Raw genomic sequence first — 26,468 nt, 5'->3', positions numbered from 1 at the left:
CTGTGATACGCCTCACCCTGCAGGTTCTAGGCGATTTAGAGACTGGTCGCGTCGACCGCCCAAAAAATTTCGCACGAACAAAAGACGAAAAGATAAAGGTGTACAGAAACACTGCTCACTATAGTGCGTCTTTAGCCTGCCCGGAAGTTCGCTCGCAGCACTGATCAAGTGACTGTGTTAGGAAGAACAATGATGCCGGAAGTGGCTTTCTACCAGAAATGAGCTTCGCCCAATGAGATTCATCGGCCGCGTCAAAGAAAATAAAATAGATATCCAGGGACCTTAGTTGCGGCAGATACAAAGGAGGTGCGGGGACCACGGCGGCACCTGTGTCGGCACAGTGCGGTGCCGTATAAAAAAAAAGAACTATGATTTCATATCGTATGTGCAGCCTAAAGAGCTTCGCTGGTAATCCGTCCCGCTACTATTGTTATGGCCCGACGAACTTTCTTGTTATCAGCAAACATTTCTTATCATACATGGTTGTACAGGAACAGTGAATACGCATAATACCTCGATTTTAACAAAGAAAAGCCTGGCAACTTGAAAATAAAAAAAAAGAGGCACAGCACGTGTACAAGGACGACGGGCAGGCATGAAGATTTGAATTACACAAAGTTAGGGCGTCCTCGTGGAAATGTACGCAGGACATGGAACAGGAAAATGAATGCGCTTGCAGACGCTCCGATGGAATAAGGAACGATGCACTGAGCGAACGAGCTTTGGGCGCTGCAGAAGCGCGTTCAGGCGGAGGACACTAGAGCCACTGCCGCGACAGCCCACAGGCCCGGCAGTGATATCCACGTCCAGTAGGGGGCGCCGAGCGCTTGCGTACGACTCCGGTGGGAGATACGGCCATCCAGCATGGGCATGATGGGTGAGCGCTTCTTCAGGTACTGGCGCATTATGATGTCGTCGGTTATGTCTGCGTCAAGGAACATAATGAAGTTAAAGGAAATCAGAGCGTCGAATACACTGGTTCATGTAGAACTTTGAAACTATACACTACTGTGAACGATATGACTGAATCTGCTTCTGTCAAATACATATGGGATACTCTGTATTAAATGTGTGTTTGTGAGAGAGAGGGATAGAGAGAAGACGAGAAACTGTGCGTGATTACAACCTCGTGAGGCGAGTCGACAATCAAGAAGGGGGAATTATAGATTGGAAAATAAGAAAGGAAAGGGAAAGGAAAAGCGGACGAACACACAACAGGCCGCCGGTGAGATCTGAACCCATAATGCGAAGGTTGTCATGTCTAATCCCACGGAGGGCATGGTCTATATATATATATATATATATATATGTTCACAGGTGCACTTGTTTATCTTTTTCGAGTGACCGCTTTCCACCGGATAATAAATATTAAACGTTATCGTTCAGCGCAGGACGCCCCTCCATGTATTGGTAGTTTCTCGAATGTTATCGATGGTTCTATTCGTTGTCTGTTGTCACTGAAGCTTTTGTAATATAATTTTATGAGAGGCGCGATTTGCGTAGTACTTTCCAGAAGACACGTGGGCCCCAGCGATGAATCTGGAACATTCCATGACTCGTTTATGAAAGCTGTCGCGCTTGACCTGCTGATCAGACTTCCAACAATAACCAACCGTAATCGCCGCTATCGCTGTGCTTTGAGTGCAACTTGCACAGCGCCCCCAAAGAAAGTTCGTTTCGTCAATCACAGTTTTGCCGCTGTATTATTCACCTTCAAATAATATATATTTATATATAATATTATATAACAATATATATACAGTCATCTTTGTCTTAGTGTTCTTAGATCTTAAAGGCTTCAATGAAAGGACGCATGAAACGAATACATTAATTTTTCCGGTGTTTCGGCCGCGCTACGATTTCCTGATGAAGGCTGGACCCCGGCCGAAACGTGGGAAAGAAATTATGTAACTAATACATGATTCATTGCAGACTACATATATGAAAATTTTTATATTAGTAACACAAAAGGAGCAAGACACATGCATATTATATCCTTATCTCGTAAAGACATGTACTATGAGTTGTACGGGCGACAGCAATCTAGTTTTCAAAGATCTAAAAATCATTTGAAACTACGTATTTCTTAAAGCCACCCATGACATGCTAATCGACAGGTGCTCGCTGTTAACATTGGTTTCAGCTAGTTGGTTAATATCCTAAGTGAAAACACCGCAACAAGACGAAACTCGTCGTCGCGATCGTCCATGCACTGTCTCCATACCGCTGTCAGCATAACTAATCCGGACTGTCATTTGCTTCATTTTCCATCCACGGAGTCCAAAACATGGGGTGGAACTTTCCGCTTAAAGGTGCCCATTTGGCCATGCGAAGGTCATCTATAGAGTGTCTATAGAGTAAAACACAAAAGTCAGTGCATCACTCAACTGCTTGGAACTTTGTAGCCCCGTGGCACTCGCGTGAAGTCGTAGCCGTCGCCACCGTTAGCGAGGAACCGACTCATGGCCACCGTGTACCACTGTATCGAAATGACGCGCTCGTATGTGGGCGTGCGGCAAGACGTGCACAGGATGAGCAGGCTGGACACGATGCTCTCGTTGACACCAGCCTTGGCCTTGTACCGCACACGCATGCCTACTCGTGTCACCGTGCAACAAGTCAGAGAGAGAGAGAGAAAAACAAAGAAATAGTGTCAATTACAAAAGCAATGTTAGAAAAATGTTCTCGGCATTTCTTGCGTATTTCTATAGTTCCTTAATTGTTGCGTCGTGTGAGGCTGTCTTCCGTTGCTGGCATTCATGCCTTGGGTGGGTACTAAAAATGTCTTTCTTTTTATGTCTGATGCTGGCCTGATCTATGTTTGTTTCGCATCTTCTCCATTAAAGAAACCGGGCCCGAATCCATGATACCTAGAGAAACAGCTTTGAAATGAATGCACGTAAAACTCATCGCACTCAGCGACACGGGGCCGACAACAAAACATGCGCACGTGTGACATACATGGCCCATTCGCGATTGCGCGCAGGTTTTTCGCTCACGGCCATGGTCACGCCGTACGCTGGCCGTGGCCCGGCGTACAAAAATAAATCTTCATACGCCATTGGCCCGAAGCTCTGGTTCATAAAATATGAAATGGTCGTTTTGTAGAAAGCTGCTGAACTTGAAGGTCACGCACAGTACCGCCATAGAGAGAAATTCCAGTCGAATATTGAGAATGCAGAACTGGGTGTACTTGCTAAATGCGAGATGGCCGACGTTCTCCACATAGCGTCGGCATATTGACAACTCTGAGCTACTGAAAGCTAGAAACGTAATCGTCGCTATTGCCGACGTGGATTTGTACAAGTAACGCGCTTTTGTGGCAAATTTTTGTGGCGACAAGGATTGCGCTTGTCCTTGTCACTTTTTTAGTGTCCCGCATCCACTCTTGCGCTAGTCACTTCAGCATATAATACCAACTATCTCGGTCTCACACGCTGCAAATTGAAAAGCAGAAGTTTCCTGTGCTATTTTCTCCTTACAGCATAACAAACGATCTTTTCCTGCGAACACATAGAAAACAGAATTATTGGATCATAATGCACGAGTTTTATTTTAGCCTCATCATCACTTTACTGTAATGTTCCTTTATGAAACAGAAAAATATTATACCGTAATACATCTACACACAATGAAGCTACGTTATCCAAGTGAATGCGTCAACACAGAAGTTTCAGATTTTCTCAAGGTGGTGGCAGAGCCTTGTGATAAAGACAATGTATTCTGTAACTCACCTGCATCGACAGATTCAAGTTTATAAACTCTTCGTCATAGTGGCCTTACTAAGTATCATTTGAAAGGTGACATAGTTAACTTACAATTCATAGACGGCAGCTGCATATTCAGAACTTCATGAGCGGATCCGCGGGACAACATAGGTGGTGCTGTTTAATAATCAGTCTTTGTTTTTCTGTGTCTGCGCGTGAATGGGTGGTAGGAGGTAAAATGACAACATTTTATGCCAGTCACGAACCACCTCGCGCGAACGAGAACTGACCAGAGATTTGCAGAAACTTCGTGTAGGGCGAGGTATATCTGCCCGAGTGCTCCATCATATTCTGGAGTGTGGTCCCCCGCATCGTGACGAAGACGTAGTGGTCGTTGTACGGGAACATCTGGAACACGTCCTCTAGCCGCACCTCTCCTGCACCGAAAGAAAGTGGATCATATTTTGGAAATTTCAGCTGCTAATTCAGTCAAAGCGTACGTGGTCCTTTCCACGCAATTCATTTGACATATCCTTCTAATGAATTGTGTGAAAAGGACCACGTACGCATTGACTGAATTCGCAGCTGAAATTTCCAAAATATAGCTATATAGAAGGTGTAACTTTAAAAGCATGAGTTAAAGTCGCCCTGCACCACAGCTCGGCGTCAGAATGACGGGTTGTTTTGTAAAAGCGGTGAAATTGTGGGTAGCTATGGGAGAACTATAATTCAGGCATCACAGTACGCGCAAGGCGCACAACGTATACGACGTCATGCTTGAAACTCGGACTAGGGCAGATTGCATTTCTTGCCGCGGCCATTCAGTTTGCTTTAGTTACCTCGAGAAAGCAGAGCCGTTGCCGTGCTTTTGCCTGCTTCGCAACACTCTGAATTATAAGGCTTCTGATTTAAGGTTTCCGAGGAGACCCTGAGCACCTTGACGACAAGCCTGGCGACACATTATATGCTTGAAAGATGTACAGTCTCTTATAAACAGTGTGCGTGCAATTAGTTGCTATATACTTTTGTCTTATTATGACATTTACATTTAAATTATACCGTCGCCAATCCTACACGGAAAGAGCCCATTCTTATCGTGGGGGAGATCCTAAAGCAACCACTCGCATTCCACAGAATAATCATTTGAAATAAGTTAATTCGTGGCTTTACAACCGTAACAATGGCATACCGTGGTTCGACAGATTAGGACCTTACAAATACCAAAGAATGGAATGCTACAAACAGGCGCTTGCGTGCAACCTGTTTTGGAGGTCTCGCCCGATTTCGATTCCGTGTGCAGTTTTCTCACCATATAGGTAAAATTGGGCTATAGTGGATGGGTATTAGGCTATAGAGCATGGACAAGGGACCCGTAGCCGCCTCCAAACGTCATTTTCTGTTTTATTCCTTTTGAATATTAGGCGAATGCCAGCTTATTTGGCAATACAATATAGATTTAGTTACGAAGCACATGTCATAGAGTGCTATTTCTTCTGCCAGATGAGAAAGCAATGTATTGTGGTAAGGCACTTCGTGAAACAATTATGACTCATCCACCACTCGCTGTTTCGTTCTGCCAAAAATCTCACGGGCCAAAAGCGGCGCTTGCGACTTTAGAAGGCAGTACAAAGCTAGCATCAGTGAAGTCATGGGAGGCATCTCACTCACCAAATTTCCTCTCCACATTTTAAATATTTTCTGATCCCTTCGATATTCAAACAAACGGGCCCTGTAGGCATAATAAAAGCGTCTACAAAAATTAATAGCATGTTCAAGAGACACTAGAAAACAGAGACCTACCTAAGTTTCTTAATCTGGGAGGTTTCATGGCTGAACTTGAACAAAACAGTACATGTGATATCGTGGTTACGAGAGGAACGTGACAAGTTTTAACAAGGGGAGAATCGCACCGGCCGCCTAATGAGAATAAGTAAGCCAGGGGTGTCAATGCACGCAAACAAATGAGAAAATGGCCGGCATAGCTTACGTCGGGGCACGGTGTCGCACTCCTTTCTTTTTAATTATGGGGTTTCGCGTGTCAAAACCATTCCCTGATTATGAGGCACGCCGTAGTGGGGGGCTCCAAAAATTTGGGGTTCTTTAATGCGCACCTAAATCTAAATACACGGTTGTTTTCGCATTTCGCCCCCATCGAAATACAACCTCCATAGCCGGGTTGCGACCCCGCGACTTCGTGCTTAGTAGGCCGGCACCATAGCCACTAAGCGACTACGGCGGGGGATGCGTCGCACTTCATGGCTGAATGAAGAGACGAATGCGTGGAACATGCATGAAATCACTGGCAATATTTTCCTTATATTTCGCAGGAAAGCAAGTTTATATACATCTGTGTACGGCGTCGTATGGCACATGATAGTTACACCGAAATAAAAAGCGCCGAGGGAAGGCCAATAGTGCTGCACTAATTAGGAAACATTTACCTGCAAGGCATGTTTTTCACTAATGATAGAAATCATCATACGGAATGGCGTTCATTGCGCATTCTACCTTCCGCCGCAATATATTTTGGCCCCTCTATTTCTTACTAAAGTGTGTGCGTCTGTGTGGATCTCTTTGTGTGTATGTTGTTCGGTGGGAGAAGATTGTTGTCTTTAAGCATATGGATATTCAGTGACGGAATCGCGTAAGTGCACGTGTTTCAACAACAATGGCACTCACGAATGCAAACTAGCGTACACACTATAAAACTCTGCTAGAATCCTGATTTTAAACATGAACGTTTACACGATTTGCTTTATGTCCAGACACTTTACAGTTTCAGACATTTGATTCTATACATACAAGTTCATTGTTCACCATATACCCACTTCGGCTTACTAGTTCTTGGGAAAACCGCTCGTAGACATAGAGTTCGATTTATTTGAGCTTAGGCGGTGATGTGATCCTCGCATATAGTTTCGCACTATATAAAACACAGAATGGCATGCGATCCTGACAAACCTAGAAGCAATGGACTTACTATACTCATGTCAAATCTGATTCACTGAGACTCACACGGACTCAGGATCATGTCCAAACCAACCCACCTCGACTGACACAAACTCACGACCCTTCGGACTAACATCCCGCAACTGAGAGTCAATCCTTAACTGGTATGCTTACGCGTTAGTAGTGAGGATGCTCACGACAGAGTTTTCCAAGCATCACATCCATTTCTGACGCTATAGATCCGGCTTCGAATCGAGCAACACTTATAGCAAGTTTGCGATTTGGGTGTGGTCGAGTCACGCGGCTGTGATTCTCAGTCAGTTAAGTCGATCTGATTCTGTGAGTATCAGTATAAATCCACAGTTCCATCAGTGCATTTGAGTCCGCGAGTAAGTACGAGGCCGTGAAACAATGAGCCTGACTGAGCGTGAATCCGTGCTACCGCGAGTCTGAGTAAGCCTACCTGAGTGTGATATTGGTGAGTCAGACTAAGTGGACCTGGCCGGGTCTCATTTTCATGGAGTCGGAATCCGAGTGAGCAAGTATGCGCCTGATCTTATTGATTCAGGGTCCTGGTAAGCGGAATAACTTAATATGGCGGGAATTAGGGATCTTTGTTAGCACTAATGTATTTTGTGACTACGTCTGAGTATGTCGCGTTTCATTTGCCAACCACTGGCTGTCAAACCGTTTGGTTATATCATAGATATAAACTTATAAGACGTTTTATTTTATGTTTTGTCATCCTGTTATTTTTGTTATCTAACTGTATCCTTTAGTTTACCTGCACCGCAAAATTACCGAGGTTAAGAGCACGAGAGCCCCTCGTTACGACTGTTTCAGGAGCTGGCCCCTTCGAAACAAATGTTGTCAACATGTCCACTGGCTAGAGTTTGCTGCCGGCAAAAGAATGTCTCAGAGAGGTACTCTCCTTGCATTAGCGCGACATTTTTGCACGGCGCAAGAAATGGTATAAAGATTGGCTCTACCAACGCGTTTTATGGCTGAATTGCCTTCTAATTGAAACCAAACTGCCTCTACGCACCACTTTTGGTTCGCTCATCGAAGCTGCTGCTCAAGGAGCCCGCGTTAATGACCACGGCATTAATTTGGCTCCAGGCGCCGGCGACGGCCACCTCAGAAAAGTAGTCAAACACCGCGTCTGCGAGCAGGTTTCCACCGTTGCACTCGCGCGTCTGGCAGCTTTCCTTGCTGTTGTCAATATATACCTGCAAGAAAATACGCAGCGTGTAAGGTCATACAAAAGGGTTACTTGCGCCAAATCTACGCCAATCTGCATCAGCTATCTGCTGCACAAGCTCCCCCAAATCTGCTACAAAGGAAATATTTTGTTAGGAAAATGAATACTCGCCAGAAGCAGAAAACAGATATTAAGAAAAAAAACGATGTTTCGGTACCCCTACTGGTCTCTTCTTCACAATAGAGCGAAAGTAGAGAATGCTGTCCTTTAAGAAGTGACATTAAGCATTCTTGCATAAACATCAGGCGTATTGTCACGTGTCCGGTTTAGTATGTGATCAGTAGGTTGTATACCGACGGATTTTAGAAAAAAGGCAGGAAAATAGGGATTTTTCACTGGCGACCATTTGCGCTGATTTGCAGTTTACCGTGTTAGCAATGTGTTCGGCTAATGCATTAGAGGCTAGTGCCCTTTGGTCACATCACTCTGGTGTTGTCTGACACGTTTTATAACGTTCATGAATTCGCAGATGTATGATGACTCACAGTCTCCGCACTGTATCTTATAAAGAAATACCGGGAAACGTGTCCGTTCCAAATCATATTTTCCGTGGACAAGACAGTTTCTCAATTTATTTGAAGACACATGAACAATTAGAACGCTATAGTGTATAAATATTCATACTAGTGTTTCGGTTGTTCCAGGCGCGTAAGGAATGGGTACACGTTTTACTTTTTCTTTTTTCGAGGACTTGTCTTTAGGTGTCAGGGCTCATCGGCGTACTTGATTCCGCAAACGTTGACGGGGCTGACATGTTGCCAGCAACATCATTCGTTATTGTCCGCAGTTCTTTTTTCCAAGGGTCTTCTCCTAAACACAGTCGAAATTCCCAATTCAACAAAGACGCTGCCATGGAGCTCTTATGGCTGATGGGATGTTGCGAGTCGAAAGTGAGGTAGGTGCCTGTGTGTATAGGCTTTCTGTACAGCCGCGATCAATTTAAAGGTGATCGCTCGAGCGGCGACCGAAACTTGGAACAGCGTCACGTTACGTCCTCACGGTCAGTCGTGAGGAAAACATCAGATGGCTTTCCTCTCTCTCTCTCTTGCAGTTCCCTGAGCACCTGCCACTCCCGTCTTCGCACTCGCAGCTTTTCGTTATTTTTTTACGCCCTAAAAACAGGCCGCGGTGACACCGCACGTGTCATATTTTGCACAGAGGCGTCATTGTTAACCAAGATATGCATGAGGCAGCGACGCACACGCATCATTGCCTTGAAAGGGAAACAAACACAAAAATGTAGCGAGGTAATCTTTAGGGTGACGCTTGCAGCCTCGAAGAGCATAAAAGGGGAAGAAGTCAGCGCAATTTTTATCATCGCGGTTCCGAAATCGGCCGCTATGCTGCTTGGAAGGCCCGCCGGTCGACGTTCGCGCGATCACCTTCAATTTGATCGCCACTGTACTGTACACAGTCATGTCCAAGCCGTAGATATCTGCTCCACGAGGACGTCCAAGCAAGCAATACGACCACCGTCCTCCTCCTTCCATGTAAACTTATCGCAGTAATTTCATATACATGTATAATAGGACGCACGAAACGAGCACACTTTATGAAAGGGGCGTCCTACTCCGGCGGCGGCTGCGTGTAGCGCAGTGGGTGGACACTGGGGCTAGTTTCGGTTTGTGCAAATAAAGCGTCTCTATGACATTGTTGGCTAAAGAAAAATGCAGTAAGCTTTGGATACGTCGCTCTATCTTGTCAACCTGCATAGCAATAAAGTAAGGTGATGCAGTTATGTGCAAAATTGAAATGTGCTTTTGCCTATATTGCTTTTTGCCGTGTTATATCTTTATTCAGTCGCTTCACTTGTTCCGCCAATGTGCGGCGCTCTGGCACTTATCACTACGGCTGCCATTCTGCTCGTCTGCTCCTGCCGCTCTCTATGCAAGTGCACGTTTTTTCACACGCACTGCGGTTCAAAACGTTCTTTGTGTGCCAGCGAACGTCCCGGCAATGACCGAAAAGACTAAGGAAAGCACACAAGGCGTGTTGCGCGGCTTTATGATGTGGCGTCTCAAGGAGGACCAGCATGGCGAAATTTTTCTGTTTCCCAACGGACGAGAGGTAAGTACACTTTTTCTGCAGTCGTTATGAACAAACGAGCGTATCCTTACAAAACAGCTATAGGACGAAACAAAAGATCTTCCGCGCTTGCTTTCGAGTGAATATCTTTGTTTTTTTTTTTGGTTTGCCGCGGCGCATTGTAAGAAATTGAAGCTGCTTGTTGAAAGTTGCACATGGGCCAATTGATGCCAGCCGACGCGCAGATGGAAATATCGCTTCGGTATAAGTTAGCGGTGGTTCTTAATTTTTTTTTCACGAGTAGAAAACTTGAAATTTTTATTTGCCGAGGGTATTTGCTTGCTGCACAAACTGGTTAGCCTATAGAGCATTCCGGTGACCAGTTTCTTTGTTGTGAAATTACCACATATGAATGTTCATGACCACGGCAGAAGCCAAAAAAAAAAAAAATCAGTTATGTAGTGGTCAAAGTTTGCGTTTTGAATTACAAGAAGTTGGATTTACGCGCTACGCACATGACGACCGAGGTGAGCTTCACTTTTCAACGTGCGCCAGAAGGACAGCATTTTTTCGTCGCTTCTTCGTACTCTCAAGTTTGCTTTCGCTTTTAGGTGTTCTGTAATCGAGACAATGCGGTATTTTGACCATTTTTCAGATGTGACATATGGTGAAATTACGCTAAATGGGAAGTCCGGGAGGGGTTGAAATGGGAGCAGATGTATAAGGGCTACGGCCTCTGCTCGGACGACTTCACAGGAAGAGACTATACGCCCACCCTATCTGTTATGGTCAGCTGTACCGACTGTTGTAGTGGAAGAGCGGCCCCTGATCAATGAAGGTAAGCAAAAAGAGTTCAATCAATCAATCAATCAAAAAGTGAGCCTTATTTAAACAAGTCAAGTAATGTGTACAAAAATATTTGGACCGATAGCCTATGTGGCTAGTAGCTGGCCCAATACACAAAAGTACATATACAGGTCAACCAAATACATATCTGCTCAATGAGTAAGAACATTTTTTTACATGAACAAGTACTTTTTTTAAGGAAGAACTATTACGTTTGGCTAGACACGAAGAAGCGTTTACATACAAGATCAAAATTTCTGGTTACTTTATTTCAATAGGCAGTGTTCCATGTTATAGCGCCAAAGAACTCTATTAATCATTCACCGTATACACTGCTGCAATAAGGAAGGTTTGGGTTAAAGTTAGTGTCTTGCCTGGTGTTTGCACGTGGGAAGTTAAATATGGTGTTGGGTAAGGTAAAGGTGTTGAGTATTTTGCGAACTAAACAAGTGATCTTATAATTTCTTAACGCCGTGAAAGAAAGAATACGAAGGTCAGTAAACAGAACGCTACTTGGGTGATGAACAGAGGAAAATGTTATTATTCTTAGGGCGCGTTTTTAGTGGTTGCGAAACTGTGCTTCTGCAGTTCATTATTTTCGTACAGAAACGAGCTGACAGCGCACGCCACAAGTGCCATGAGCACGGCGAGCCCTCTCAGTTCCCCGTTGTCTCTTAATGCGCCGGCAGCCATGTGACGTTACGCAGCAAAATTTGCTCCGCATGCGCCAACACTCTTAAAACAGTAGCGCCTTGTGGCGTGTATTTTTGTCCTACAACAATAATCGTCATCTGCCTTGCTTGCGTTTCTTCAAAACGTTGCGCTCGCTACTTTCCTGTCGAGAATGCTATGTCAAGCTGATAACGGGCGTGCCATTCGTGACTTTGAAATAGCGGGCTCACATCGTTAAAGAAAGGAAATGCGGGCAAGACGGAAGACGATTATCGTTGTGGGGCAAGGAACCACCCAAACGGTGTACACTTTTTGAAGATCGATGCAACCGTGTAATTGTCCGTTTCACTTTATCGCTTGCTCGTCTGCGGTGTTCGATGTGCCCGATTATAGGCTGAACTAGAAAGTCGGAAGTTTTCGTTGACAATGAGCGAATTCACAATCGTAAGAAGTCGCGACCCGCTTGCGCTACAGCATACGATACGGCAAAGCCAGTTTTTGCCCCGCGCTGCTCTCTTCTTAAGTTTTGTTTGCCGCTTTATAGCAGAAATTCTTCCCGAGAAAAATTCCAATGCTCAGTTTTCCAACAGCCTTTAAACTTTTGGAATTTATTTTCCCGTGATGGGTCTTTTGCTGAAAACTGAAGCTGGAGTAAATGAAAGGTTCATTTACCTAGCCCTTAACAAAATGAATCCGATACTTTCATTGATCAAGAAAACTAACTCTAAAAAAACTCATGCCTAGCATTCTAAGCCAGCTATTGAGAAACCAGCAATGATGGACATGTTACTTGATTATGTAGCAGCGCTAAAACTTGGAACTTTGCTTTTTTAAGTTTGGAAGCATATTTCTACTTGAAATACTACGACTAATCATAATTAGGACCTGCGTGGATTGAAAGTACTATTTTGCGTCAACAGTTCTGTTTTTTGGCAGGTGCACTAGAAGTTTGATAGTGAAAAGGCTTTTCATGTCGTGTTTCCGTAAATGGGAAGTCATTTCATATGGCACGGATTTGTCCCCAATGAAATTTGCTCTACAATGGAACGTGCCACTCAAGCATAGACAGGATACTGCGCTTGTCCTGTGTGCCTACGTGTGACTAGCCCAACAAGATGTTATAATGATGTATCAGTCTTTACATGTTCTACACCGCCGCAGCCAGACCAAAAGTGGAAAATGTACCAACCAGAGACCGCAGGCGTCATCAGCTGCCTGAGCAACGGTACACAAAGGTATCGCAAGTCGGCGAAATTAAAGAACTAAATTAAATTTCCAGAGAGCAAGCATGAGAGAAGTTGGTGCATCATAAGAGCCTAGAGTTCTACCAACTCTTGATAAGCCAGGTGGCATCGCATTATCACAACAGGATGGCAAGGACAGGGAGAAATGATTTTTGGACCACGGTGACCCTGTCGCGCACTTGTTGGAGGTGACCACAGTACTGAAATAAAAGCTACCCGTGATGCTACTACAAGAACTGTTTTGCTCTAATAAGTGCCACATAGACTTGCAGCAGCAGTTGTGTTATACCTTGCTTATGTTTTATTTAAAGAAACATGAATCTAGATCTCGGAAAACAACTCGAGAGAAGTTTGCTGCGAAAAGAAAGTTCCAAAAGCTTGAACACTAGGAAACATCGTCTCATTGGTATTTCATTCTTTCCCTAATTCCAGTAGTTAAAGGCCAGAAATATTTAAGATATTTTCTTCAATATTTTCATGCACCTCGTGCAGCGCATTTTTTCGTAGGCAGTCATTGCTACCACACTTGCACCCTCCTCTTTAAAGATTATTACACAGCTACCATAAGCATATCTTTGGATGCAAGAATCTTCTTGAGCTTACATCAACAAATTTGTTCAAGTACTAATGTTGCTTGACCCTATGTACTTCAGTGGTTTCGTTAAATGGCAAAAGTGTATGTGTGAGGGGGTGGGGAGGCGTTACTTCCGGTAAAGCCACTAATAATCCTAAGCTCAAAAAAGCATTCTGTGCCAGAAAGGAGTGTTCCAGAAAGTTGAAATGCTTTCGCCTCCTTATTGTGTCGACATCGAAATTCTCATGACTGATGACGTCCAGCGAATGATGAAATTTGTACCATAGTTTTGATACCGATACCCTATGCTTCAAACAGGTCACCTGAAACTGAGCCTATAGGCTCTGTTAGACAGAGCATAATCTACGTTCAGCGTATTAAGGAAGGTCTTGAAAACCATTGAAAAGAAAATTGTTCTGAGCACGTTGCCCTGACGCATTGAATGCAGCCGATTTGAGCTGCTTTTAAAAATATTTCTTCATGCCCGGAGCTACTCGTCCAATAATACCTTTCTGCTTCACTGAGTCCTTGCCAAAGCTCAATTGACGATCGACCATCGTTCGACACATGCTTCTCCAATATTTGCTGTTTCTCAACAAAAAAGCCTTGGTGCTATTTGTTGTTATTGTCTTAGAAATATGCCATTTATGCCTAGGTGACGATAGAACCAACTACGTGCATTACAAATTTTATGAAACGTGTAGTATGATGCAGTGAACTACAAATTTTAAGAAATATCTTATATGCTCGTAAGGAAATCTGTGATGATACCTGGTTCTTAACGTTGCAGATATGATTGAAACTCTAGTGGTCGTACATTTCGTATCGCAAAACAACTAGATATGAAAAAAATATTCCAGACATTTTCAATGTAATTTGCGAAATATTTATCAGCGCATTATCGCAGGGAGTGCTATGCAGAAAATTTACTAAGTATAGCACGTATTTTGGGCTAGCAAGTATACCTGTTGTATGGAATAAAAAAGGAAGTTGTTTTACTTGTACGAAAAAATGGGGATCTCTTGCTTGTGTTAACCATCTTATTTTTCACAAATAACTGTTACGACACAAATTACATTGGTAGAGTTGTGTTGTCACAGCAAACAAACATGACCTCTGTAGCAATTTTCTGTCTATGAGAAATTGTAGCCAACTATCTTGTGCATGCATGATCGTAGTACAGTGTACTCCCATTTCTACTTATTAGTGAGATACTCAGCTCTACATTGTGTTGTATATTGAATGCCTTGCTGTGCGATAAGCTGCTAATAAAAACAGCGAATAAACCACGTTTTTCTGCCTACTGATGTTTTGTCGAAACAAAATAAATTACACAATGGTGTAACACGCCCAACAAATGGCAATGCTGAAATTTATTTCTGTATCATAGGTCGTCTCTAAATGTGTACAATGAAGCCACTCATTCAAATGAACAGGCTAAACTTGCACAAAAATCTTCTTGCATAAAAAATTCTTGGCACCATAGCTGTGTGAAACAGATAAAAAACAGTGGGAACACCCGAGAAACCAGGTGAAACAGACGACGGCGCTTGCTATGATCACACTCGTATTACTTATAGAGTAGATATGAGCCCGTACCAAAAAGCCGTTTCTCTTTCCATTGCACACGTAAATATGTTAAACAAATTCTAGTAGGCAATAGCAGACTGATACCCTGTGTGTGCGCTGGCCAACTACTCTCCACCACTGCAAGCACTTGTTTGCTTGAAGACGACAAAATTCCAGGCTCACCAAGGTACCCACAATTTTAAGCTCTCAAATGCCTATACCTTGTAGCTAAGGTTGAACAAAGTTTGCAACCATATATTGTGAACAGTTCGCACTAGCAACTTTCTTATTCGTTAATGTTGATCTAGAACAAATACGCCTCGATTGAAACCTAACCTAATGGCAATAATTCTACCATTTCTTGTAATAATACCCTACAGCATTTGTTCCCTTTTCGGTTGTGCATATGTGTCGCGTGTTCTTTATTTCCCTGTTCGTTAAAACACTGAAACATTTTATTGAGAATGTCTTCATTTCACAAAATTCCTTGACATTATAAAACACAATCAGGCACGAACGCCACCAAGCGCAACAGCGCTCACAAGATCTACACACGGTACCTTGCTGCACTCCCTCCTCTTCCTCGTTCCCTTCCAAAGTTTATTATAACTCTCTCTCTCTCACCCTTTCGTGCGCGTCATGTTATAACGCGCTCACATTTCATCTCGCGTTTGCTCTGGCCCCTGCTGAGCCGGCAAAAGGGGGAGAGAGGATGATAGCAGCGCCGGCGGCCACGGCAACGGCTAGGAATGTGGGGGGGGACTGGGGGAGGGAAGGTGGTAGTGGGGCAGCGGCACTGGCTGTCGTAGAGGTAGAAAAAAGATAGGAGTTGGCATAGCGCAACGCGATTGAAGCCAGTGCATGTGGTGGCTTAACACGTGGTGCGCGGTAGGGTTTGGCAGTTTCGGTTCATTTTTTTTTTCAATACCCACTTGAAACCATTTGAAACTCTTCAAATAAACAAAAACACTGCTACCACCGCAGCACTTTCGCTTAATGCTGCACTCAAGTTTCTGGACTGTGGCGTCGAATAACGGTGTTGCACTCTGGGTGTTTGTTCGGCGAGCCGCATCAGAGAGCCCTTCAAGCGAGTCGGAAGCCGAGCGCGCATCGAATATAAACTGCCGGTAACCAAACATCTCTGCAAATCTCGATCTTGCTCCGTGACCTCGAGGCAAGAGGTCACGTTTTGGGCCACCACTGTGGCTTCACAGAGCGTTTGCTTGCCAAGGCTTGCTGTATGACGTATGCTCCCCCCTATCTTTTTCCTTCCTCTATGGTGGCTTTGAAGGTGACGGGGGGAAGGGGTGAGTAAGAATTGTGCGACTATTGTTTTTGGTGCCATTTCTAACAGTGTGCATGTGTGCATTTTTTTCAAGCGCGCGCCTCGTGTGTGTGGCCCAGCGGGACGCCTGAAGCTTCGTCCTGGTTACCACTGCTTTTGAGGGCCGCTTATATACGGCATTGTCTGCTAATATCAAGAAGTACGGGATATGTATACGGGATGTTAACCGGGGCTTGACTAAGACTGTAGCGTTAAGGCTTTTATCCCACTTGCCTTACACAAATTTCGCGCATACTATTAAGAAAAAGATTGACTTCTATAGCTGCTCTTTAATACTAAAGTCATCCTGCACTTTGATACTTCTGGAATCTGAGTCATTTGGTGCTCGATAAATAGCAGCTATAACCAGAATGCGCGCGCAAACAGGAGGCTCGATACTGTTACACTGCTGCAATGACAATGGGTACTTCGTGATTTAATTTCGTTTATATCGCAATTCAGCTGAGATTTCACCATGTCTGAAATGCTGTATTTTCATCTTCCAGCATTAGGTGCAGGTCATTTTTTTACGTCAATCGCAATACAAACATTGCTTTATTGATTTTAGGAACAGTTTCAACGCTTCGATCGCAGCACATGTAATCCCCTATGGACGAGTCGGCAGAAAATATGGTGACGACGTCCTTGCAAAGAGGTAATGTCTGCCACCTGAGAGTCTAGTTAGCATGACGGGCCTAGAAGGGTGGCTTAAGCTTGAGAAATGCTTCATTTCTGTTGGTGATGCTTACCCACTTTTTTTCTGGCCAGCTGCTTTTCTTTTGGCCCGAAGGCAAAAAAGTATTTGGGGCTGCAGGGTGCCATCGATGCAACGTTCGGTCGATGCTTAGTACCATGTGTAAATATTTATATGTTCGACTAGTCATGGGGCGACAATTGGCGCAATCCTACAGGCAGCGATAACTTCTTAAATGAACAACGTCAAGTGATCCAAGAAGTGAATCGGAATACCGCACTTATTATTCGAGCTGCTGTTGCTAATAAATTAGCATTGGCAGTACTAGCTTGCCGCCTTGAGCGCAATGCCACGACTTTAACTTAGTGCGGAGCGATTGGACATAAAGACGAAAATACGCACCCAAAAAACTCGGTGTGGAAAGCCTTTCCAAAGATGCAATCAATGCTGACGCATACCACAATGCCAACGCATAGCAAAATCACGTTGGCAAAAAAATAAATAAGTAAAAACACGCAGCGGATAGCGTGCACACAGACAGCAGACAACGCTGCAGTAACAAACCATTACATTGAGACATGAGACAGTGGACCATGATACGCGGATGACGTTATAATTGTCAGAATCCACACAGATTCATGGCTCATAGGAAGATTATTGAGTCTCAAGTACGGTGAGTTCATCCTGAACATATTATCGCAGTTAGCAAGACGTAAGCAAAGGTCACAAAAATTGAAATTCGTTCTTTTACATGTATGAAATTAAATAGACTAAGAACGAACGCACGACTTGTCTGGGAGGTTAGCATGTTTATTTAAAATAAAGGTCTAGGGTGTAGGGATAAAGCGTAGAAATATTTTGCAAAACGCCATGCTTCATACGTACTTTTACGCACACAACGATGTAAAACGCAATAAACATTCGCATGGTAAAATAAGCCTCAAGCCCTATGATTTCAAATGTCAGTTTGCTCTCACTTTCGGGATACGGGATTCAGGTGGCGTGAAAGCAACATTTCCCCTTTTAATGCGAGCATCTTACCTTAGCATAAAAAACGACGTCCTTGTTTCTATAAAGGTATAATTCCCCTTATCCTTAGTCTAATCTAAAAACGCTTCTAAAATTTTCGCTTGTCACTTCTCGAGCTTATATTGGGCAACTCCGAGCATATGTTAAAAAGCATACGGCTATAATGACTCCGGAATCCTTCATACATGAGAGAAATTTGTTTATACAATGGATAACATACTCTAAAACGATCCATGACTCGAAGTATACTTTCTGACGCTGAGGTGTACCATCGAAGCTCAGAGATCACATTTGTTGAGGTAGGGTGCTGCGTATTACTTCCATAAATTGAGAAAGAGTGTCGAGCGGGGGCATTTTTCAAGAATACGGAGCTATGACATACTTCTATATGGGTTAGCTCCGTATTCTAGAAAACACAGAATCTCATTCTCCTTTTACGCTCCTATCCTTGCATTTGCGCCTGATGTATATTATGCGATATGTGTTTGATGCATAGGGGAAACTAATCCGCGAGATGCAGCGCCTTCGACAAACTTTGCGCGAAGCGTGACATTGAAAGGTGCTGTAGCACTTTAGTGAGCTTCCAAAAAACAAGAAAAATACATTTATTCTGAATTTTTCCGTACCACACGAGTTTTCTAGAGGCTTATTTTGCAGTAATAAGATATTTATAGTTATCACACCAACTCATTTTTTAAATTACCACATATTTGCTTCGTATCTGTGAAACCACTCTTGTGGATTTTGTTAGCAGACCGAAAGCACACCGCGAAAACATAAACGCAAAGCTAATCTGTCTAACTATAAAAAAAAAATTTGTGTACTAACACTAATTCATACCATTGAACCCTGTCGTTGACTGTGTCAATTTGGGCCCCTTTCGCTAATAAAGCCGTCTGTGTTGACAAAAAGACTAGAAAACACTCTCTGCAACATTTTTCAGTGTATTCCTTGGTAGGTCAAGCATAAGCTTCATTTCTCACATTACTTTCGAGCTTTGAAAGTGATCATGCAGTGAGCTGACTATGAAATCTTGGCACCTGGATTCGATATTCTCAGAAAAGATAGACACGTGGAGTGAGGCAGCGCAGTGCTATTCTCACAATAGCTAACAAATTCATGCCGAATGTCCCAGCACTCATCAGCCTGGTGGAAGATTTATCTAAATGACAGTGTTATACACTTCGGCACTATGTGGTGGTGGTGGTGGTGGTGATCTGGTAGCCTACTTCTTAGCTCAGATGGTACTGCGACCACCGCCCGTAAGGCATTGGTCCTAGGCTCGAGTCCTGGAGCAGGACGAATTTTTTCAACTGGGAAGCTTTCTTTTCTGAGAAACCCCTCTGGATTTCCTTTGTAGGTTCTTACTAAAAGTCGGGTGGTTGATATTTTTAGAGTGCAGCTCTTGGGCACCTGTTCCTGCATTGAGCGTCGGCGGCCCTGGGCGTAACCGAGTGAACGAGCACAGTGAAGGACGAAAGAGCGAACGTGGAGCGCAGCGGAGGAAAGAAGGCGGTAGCAAAGAGAACGCGAGGAGGAAAATGGAGGAGAAGGGTATGGGGAAAGTGTGAGAACAAAAGCGTAGAGTCGCGCAAGACGGGCTCTGCGGCGACGACCGCTACCAGATGGCGTCACTCCCTTCACCGATGACATGCGACGAGCGTGTCCACCGATACCACATATGGAAACAAAGCGCTGTACGAATGGTTGTCTGCGGTGGCTGCTGTGAATCAGGCCCACGCGTCACCTACGCGCGATCTCCCGATTAGCGAGGCTGTCTCTCCACACTTCGCTTTTTTTTTTTTGCAATATGCCGCACGACATAGATTGCCCGCGCCAGCCATTATGTCCGTAAATGAATATACGTATAGCGCTGCGCTCAAATTTCGCTTTAGGCAGTGTCGTAATCATCGGGGATTATTTTTCCTTTCACGTCGGTTCTATATGTGCAGGCCTCCTGATGCTAAAGCGACGTGCCTATACTGAAATCCAGTTATTTAAATTCTTGCGTGTTACGTGTCATAAAGAAATTTCTAATTATAAGCCACACCGCATTGCGGGATTCCTGAACAATCCTGACCACCTGGGGTGCCTAACGTGCACCTTAATCTAAATACACTAGCCTTTTATATAGGCCCTGTATTCATGCCTTCATTAAAAGTCCTTTTGTAGGATTATATATTACCATGTGGCATAAGTAAATAAGTGAAAAAATAAATAACTGAAATAATCCTCAATTCTAACACTACTTGGCATAATCCATCCTTTGAGCAACGTTGTTTGCAGCGTTGGCCAGTGAGACGAAGCTGTAAATGCTTCACTGACATGTGCCAGGTTGGCGCGTTTCCATGTTCAGTGGTGCAGCCATCTCCACGAAACGTGTGCCTGTGCTCCATACCTATATTCCATCTCACAGGCTGGTTGCACCACTGTGGAAGCTACACGAACTCTTGGCCAATAGGAGGGCCGAATGCCCCTCGAGATGTGCTCATCCGCGCTGCATCGTCTGCTCAGCGTCCACTTCCCATTCTGTTACATGCTCCGTGGTTGGTGGATTGTCGCAAAAAAAATGCTTTGACGCCGTAACCATAAGCTACGTATATGTGCATGCAATGGCAGGACTACGGTTTACCTGTGCGCTTTCCCTGGAGTTGCCTTGCAGCCTCCTTCGCAATTAGTATGGGTGAATGCCCTTACAAATGTTCACCTGCGCCACCACGTCTGTTCGGCGTCTACATGGCGTTTGCTCGCTACCATCACCATGTACCATGCTAGAGCGGGGTACTAACGTAATGGTTCAGTGAACAATTAGGCTTTTATAGCGTTCTGCGTCGTCAACGCATTACCAATTCTAATGCTGTGGCGCCACCTGCTAACTAGAAATCAAATTGGTTTTACGGCTAGGTGCCATGTCTGTAGCCCTAATCAGTGTGTGAACAAAGAGTCCATCTCGATAATTACGACAAAACACACCTAATGGTTTGATCTCAGCTGGAGATGGGTCTTAGCGATGACCGATTGCGCGGCTTGTTTCTTGCTGACAGTGCAAAGAACCACTAACAAGCGCGAATTCAAATTGAAGCTGGTGTACGGCGCTGCATGGGCTCTGCTATGTTGCCTCAGTTCGGGTGGCTATTACGGTTACCGGCGGTAACTGCCACAGTTATGTCGGTATACGACGTCCATGCGCAAAGGTCCTAACATGTCACCTATCGCTGTACCGCATCCTATGGCGAACAAAAGTAAAACTCTCTAGTGTAGCCAATAATCAGCCAGGTATGCCTGGAACTATATACCGCTGCGCAAGGATATTGCCTGTGTACTTCTCGTACCTTGGGCAGTGCTTGAACCAGCTTGTGAGATGCATTACAGACTAAAGATGGAAATTGTCATCGCGGTTCCACCGAGACTCGTCGAGTGAATTTCAATCTGTTCACAAATCGAAAATTTGCGGAATACTTTTAAAGCCCTAAATATCATTCAAGACTGTGGTATCTGGTGTGAAGATGATAGTAGTCACAACTACAATATGGCCGCGAAGGTTCCCAGCTCCATTTGTTGGCGGTATCCTCCGTGAATGTTCTTGGTTATGACCTTCGTCTAACGGCTTCAGTTACAGCGAGAAGAGTGCACAGAACTTGGGTGCTATAGCGTAAAGCTATTCTATTTTAATTGTTCATGAATTTTCTTTTTCTAATGTTGAACTGATGTATGCGTTTACGCAAGATCAGGCGGTGACGCGCAGCGTTGTTTGTACAGCCTAATAAAATCATCTCCTCGTTTATAGATGGGGACATACGTTAGGTTTCAAAGCGAATACAATTTCCTACCATGATAAGTTGTCCATATCTAATTGGCTGAAGAGGGGCGAGGAGCACATGGAAGCAGAGAGAGTTACGGTGGAGCCCAGCTAGAGCACTGAGGTGCCGGCGTTTGCGAAGTTGTAGGCTTCCCCTTGCTTATATTGCGGTGACCGGTCGAAAATGGTTGCGGCGTGCATTGGTAGGTTAACTTTGTCGCTAAACGAATATTCAGTGAGGAGGACTTCACATAGCGATGTGGTAAGCCTACAGAAAGGGCTCTATATCGTAATATTGCCACTCAAAGCGTTTATGTTACGCAAAGGAAAGCGCTCTCGCCAGTGTCTCATAGTAGCCAGTGCTAGAGCAATCGGCGGGCAGCAGTCTTCCGTTTCTTTCGGAACGAAGCTAGTCACCAGCTCGACCAAAATAATTTCAGCTTTTTTCCACATATTAATGCATCCTTAGCGTGCACACGTCAGTTTGACGTGGTGAGTAATCGCGTTTTTGTGGCTTCGCGTCACAGGCAAACGAAGTGGGTAGTTTTTTCTCTATTTCATCACTATTTCATCAATAACGGTGGACTAATGACGAGGATGGTAACGAAGCAGATTGGAATAGATTTACATTTGAGTATACCCAGGTTGCTGTCATTAAAATGTACTCCACTCTGACGCCTCTTCGAGGGATCTTTGAGCACGTACATAGGTTTATATTATACTAACCTTCGTGGTCCCGATGACCTCCGTGGCTTTCGGCCCAACAATGCCCATGTAGTGGTTCATTAGTTCTCTTGTTCTTTGGTCTATGAAAAAAAAATATGGTTATTAGAAGTTATACATATTTGAATAGTAATGCATCATCTAGAAGTAGAGCGGAGGAGTAGGAGCAAGGCTATAGTGGGTATTGCACACAAAGCTCGACAAAGTATGTGAAACCACCGGCTCACTAAGCGTAAACTTAAATTTCGTTTGACTGGTTTTATTGGAGATTTGTTTAAACTCTATCACGCGTGGTCACACGCACTTAGTTTTTGTTTCGCCAGCCACCTCCTTGCGGCGAGCTCTTCAACTAGACATCCATGCAGGCAACCGCTCTACCCAGTACGTGATTTGTACTATGAGAAGATGTACTAAACTACACCCAGTGTTTGGACTGTTGGGGTACATCGCGTTCAAGGGGGACCTCGAACTACAATGACTGTTGCGAGAATATTAATGTTCTGCGTTGATTGGTCCTCACCGCCTCCTCTCAGCTGTAACACCCTGAGCTCTGCTATATAGACTATTTTTTGTAAGGCACCTGCTTGCTGTCATTTGCATTGCTTAGCCCGACATTAGCGTCGTGCACCGGCTCTCATTGCAAACGTAGAGGCCACGCCATATTGGGCTGGTACCACCGATTAAAGCGCGTGAGAAGTTGTGACGATTGAAACTGCGAACTCGTTGTGCTCGATCGCTACAAGCAAGTTGCGGACTTTGTTTGTGTTTGTAAACCTACATCGCTTGTAGAAAGTGACCGCAATGGCCGAAACCAACAGCCACGAGCAGCCAGAAGCCAACAGGCCCCGCACATTGTCGCCTAGGAATACGAATTGACATGGTTGCCTGCACTCGACTCGAAGTGCTTTGCTTACCCGCCGTGGTTGCTCAGTGGCTATGGTGTTAGGCTGCTGAGCACGAGGTCGCGGGATCGAATCCCGGCCACGGCGGCCGCATTTCGATGGGGGCGAAATGCGAAAACACCCGTCTTCTTAGATTTAGGTGCACGTTAAAGAACCCCAGGTGGTCGAAATTTCCGGAGTCCTCCACTACGGCGTGCCTCATAATCAGAAAGTGGTTTTGGCACGTAAAACCCCACAATTTAATTTAATTTTTAATTAAGGGCTTTGCTTGTCAGTTTTGCGTAGAGTATATCTTCCATACTTCGTTTTATTGTCAGCAGAGGCTGTGATCAGGCAGTCAGCAATGACATACATGTATGTCCGTAAGTTACACTCTTAACGGGGGTGTTTATGAGGTGCGTCGATGTTAGCGGCAGGGCAACTTGTCGCACGCCTTTTGCGGGCCGCCGGCAGCAGGTGGTTTTGCTCGCGAATACGAGAATTCGCGCTGCCATGCAGAATGTGCCCGAGGACAATTTTTTTAGGCAGCCGCATGGTGACGTAGCCAATCAGGTTTAGAGAAGTGTTCACTAAGGCTACGTTTTGACGTCGTCGGCAGTCTCACCATCGCTGATCCATCGGTGTCGATGGTGTCATTACACATTTTTCCGATTTTCTTCGAAGTTGGATACAACGGAGCTTCAAAACGAACGGCCGACGCTCACAAACCGCTATGTTTTGTTGCCGTTGTTGCCCCTTTACCCTCTCCTAGCAATGATTTCACACAAGGAAAAAAAATGCAGCGATATTCGCGGCATCATCGGCTGCGATGTGAGCACGGCCGAGCCGGAGCGACGTCGGTAGCCGTGTGCTACAGCTGAACTTTACATTGGTGCTATAGGTTTTACAGGGGTCTTCGCTGTTGATAAAATAGGCAGTTGCCGCTTCATCTTATTCTATGGAACATTATTCTGCCTGCAATTGAAGCTGTAACCGATGTTTGGGTCACTTAATGGTTGCGGCGATGCACTGGGACTGACCGACCCGGTGATGAGCTCACGCTGACGCCATAGAGTCGCGGTCATCGATCGGCCTATTGGTCGTGCGGCGGGAACAAAAACATCAATTTACGCTGTCCCGGATATTTTTCTTTTCGTTTTCGCTGGTTGTTGCCACAACCAGCGACACAGCTGTGGCTGAATGACGCTGACGCCGTGAAAGGTATTTGAGCCGTTATCCAGGGTCCGCGAAGCAGCGAAAACACGCGCAAACAGAAACACGCATCCACTGCGGACGAACGAGGATAATGGCATACGGGCAAATGGCCACTTTGATTTAGTGGAAACTGGAAGGGCGAATTCTGTCTAGTGCCCCAAGGTCGACCGTATGTCGCTGCACTCCGTAAAGTCGTCTATTCAAAGGCTTTGCAGGGTCTAGTGTACAGAGGCGACTCAACGGCATGCTGGTGCAGTCGCAACGGCATACTTGCAGCGAGCCGGAACGCGAGGAACGTGGCGTTCATGGCGGTGCGATGGCTTTTGGTGCATAGCTTATTCTGACATGGCATTGCGAGTCAAACAGATGTTCGCGCTCTAATACAGGGCTGCACAAAATATGGCCCGAGGGCCGCATGCTGCCTGCGAGAAGGTTTTGAGCGGCCCGCGGTCACTTTCCGCCAGAAGAATGTTGTAACATTGCAGATAAGAACTGTGGCGTTTAGCACGCACCTAATATCTTATATTAGCGAATGGCGGCAACGAAATAATTAAGGCTAGAAAACTAAACTTGTCGCCGGAGGCCTGTTGATTTTGAAGATAAGCGTTTCTGCATATTGACTTCCGGTTTTGGTTTCGGTTTTTTTAGATGGTGAGGAGTTCCCTATTATCGAAGAGGTGGCGCGTGCTATCTTACAGCACTTGCAGGTTTGGGAGCGCTGTGCTCAAAGATGACTGTGCTTTCAAAGAAAAACCGACAAGGAATACCGAACATTCAACGAGGACTGGACGCACGTGTACTTTTTCGTAGGTCAAAGCGCATCTTTCTTGTGTGTTGAGAATCTCTATTCGTACCGAAGGTGTAAATTGTTAGACGTCACTATAGGAAACAAAGCACTCTCGGGAATTCGGTGCTGTTTCCGACACTGACAGAAACACGAAGGACGCGTATTTAAGGCAGAAATCGCTTGCGTAACAAGGTGCTTTTACAAAACTAACGAGTGCATCTGACGCAGCCGCGAGGACGTCCTTTCTAATATTCCTACTTATCGCACGTTACGGACCCCCGTTTACAGATGGCGACATCATAAAAGGTGCCTTATGATGGCCTGAGAATAGACATGCCCGGTCAAGAAGTTGACCAAGAAATGTGGTGCTTTGGTCTAGTTGGTTTTCAATACCGGTAAATGATGCACCGCGAAGCAGGGCAGAGGGACACAGAAAAGTGCTCATTCTCGTCTTTTCTGTGTCCCTCTGTCCTGATTTGCTGCGCACCACGTAGCAATAAAGAAGCTGACCTTTTAAGATCTGAGCTGCTTAAGAATGACGGTCCAAATCACGCAGACGAGTTAAGAACACAACTGAAGGTGCGCTGCAGCAAGTGCGCCTGCTACACGCTACAAACTCCACCTGTCGCTAGAAAAGCTCACAGGTGTGTGCACCGGTGACGCCCCAGCTACGGTTTCAGAGAGGAACTAAGCCGTCGCGTTGCTCGAGTCATGAAGCGGCGTGGAAACTCAGAACTACCACTGTGTGCCGTACGAGGAAGCGCCCCGTACCATACTGATAAAATTTGAGCTTCTCAAGAAGACGGTGACACCAGTCGTCAAGCTCATAAGTTATAATGGTTCCAATTGTACAATATTTCAAGATTACTTGCAAGAGTTAGAGAACACGAGGATCTCCCGCATTATACTGAAGTTAGTTGCACGGTTAAACAGTGGGAACGCTCTTTCTGCGTCTCTAGAGTTTTCCCCTTTTACACCACGCGTCCTAAACGTCAATAAAAGGAATATCTTGAATCACTCTGAATGTTTTTAATCGCTGAAACATCATTAGTTTCTTAAGCTATTAAGAGAAAAGCATTCCGGAGCACGAAGACGACGAATGGTTATTGGACCTAGCATTCAGCAGGCCATCTTAATACACACAACACAACCCTGCATGGAAAGGAGCA

The 26,468-nt window shown here is 44.9% G+C and overlaps 1 protein-coding gene and 1 long non-coding RNA gene across 3 annotated transcripts in view; one reads left to right on the top strand and one right to left on the bottom strand.

Annotated features, from left to right (window-relative positions):
• Nucleotides 1-501: 501 nt before the first annotated feature.
• Nucleotides 502-9,335, bottom strand: LOC129386312 (5'-nucleotidase-like). The gene is made up of 5 exons (XM_055074152.1): nucleotides 9,300-9,335; nucleotides 7,702-7,885; nucleotides 3,998-4,144; nucleotides 2,389-2,595; nucleotides 502-925 (listed from the first exon to the last, which is right to left on the bottom strand). The coding sequence occupies exons 1-5, from the start codon at nucleotides 9,333-9,335 to the stop codon at nucleotides 744-746; spliced, it is 756 nt and encodes a 251-aa protein (XP_054930127.1). The 3' UTR covers nucleotides 502-743.
• A 303-nt stretch (nucleotides 9,336-9,638) lies between these two features.
• Nucleotides 9,639-26,468, top strand: part of LOC129386215 (uncharacterized) — a 72,695-nt gene continuing 55,865 nt past the window's right edge. For both annotated transcript variants that reach the window (XR_011893604.1, XR_011893605.1), the window contains exons 1-2: nucleotides 9,639-9,984; nucleotides 10,598-10,780. This is a non-coding gene — a long non-coding RNA (uncharacterized lncRNA). The remainder of the gene's footprint in view (nucleotides 9,985-10,597; nucleotides 10,781-26,468) is intronic.

Source organism: Dermacentor andersoni, chromosome 4, assembly GCF_023375885.2.
Source record: "Dermacentor andersoni chromosome 4, qqDerAnde1_hic_scaffold, whole genome shotgun sequence".
NCBI lineage: Eukaryota > Metazoa > Arthropoda > Arachnida > Ixodida > Ixodidae > Dermacentor > Dermacentor andersoni.
The sequence above is the reverse complement of the archived record's forward strand: the minus strand, read 5'-3'. Positions and strand labels throughout refer to the sequence as shown.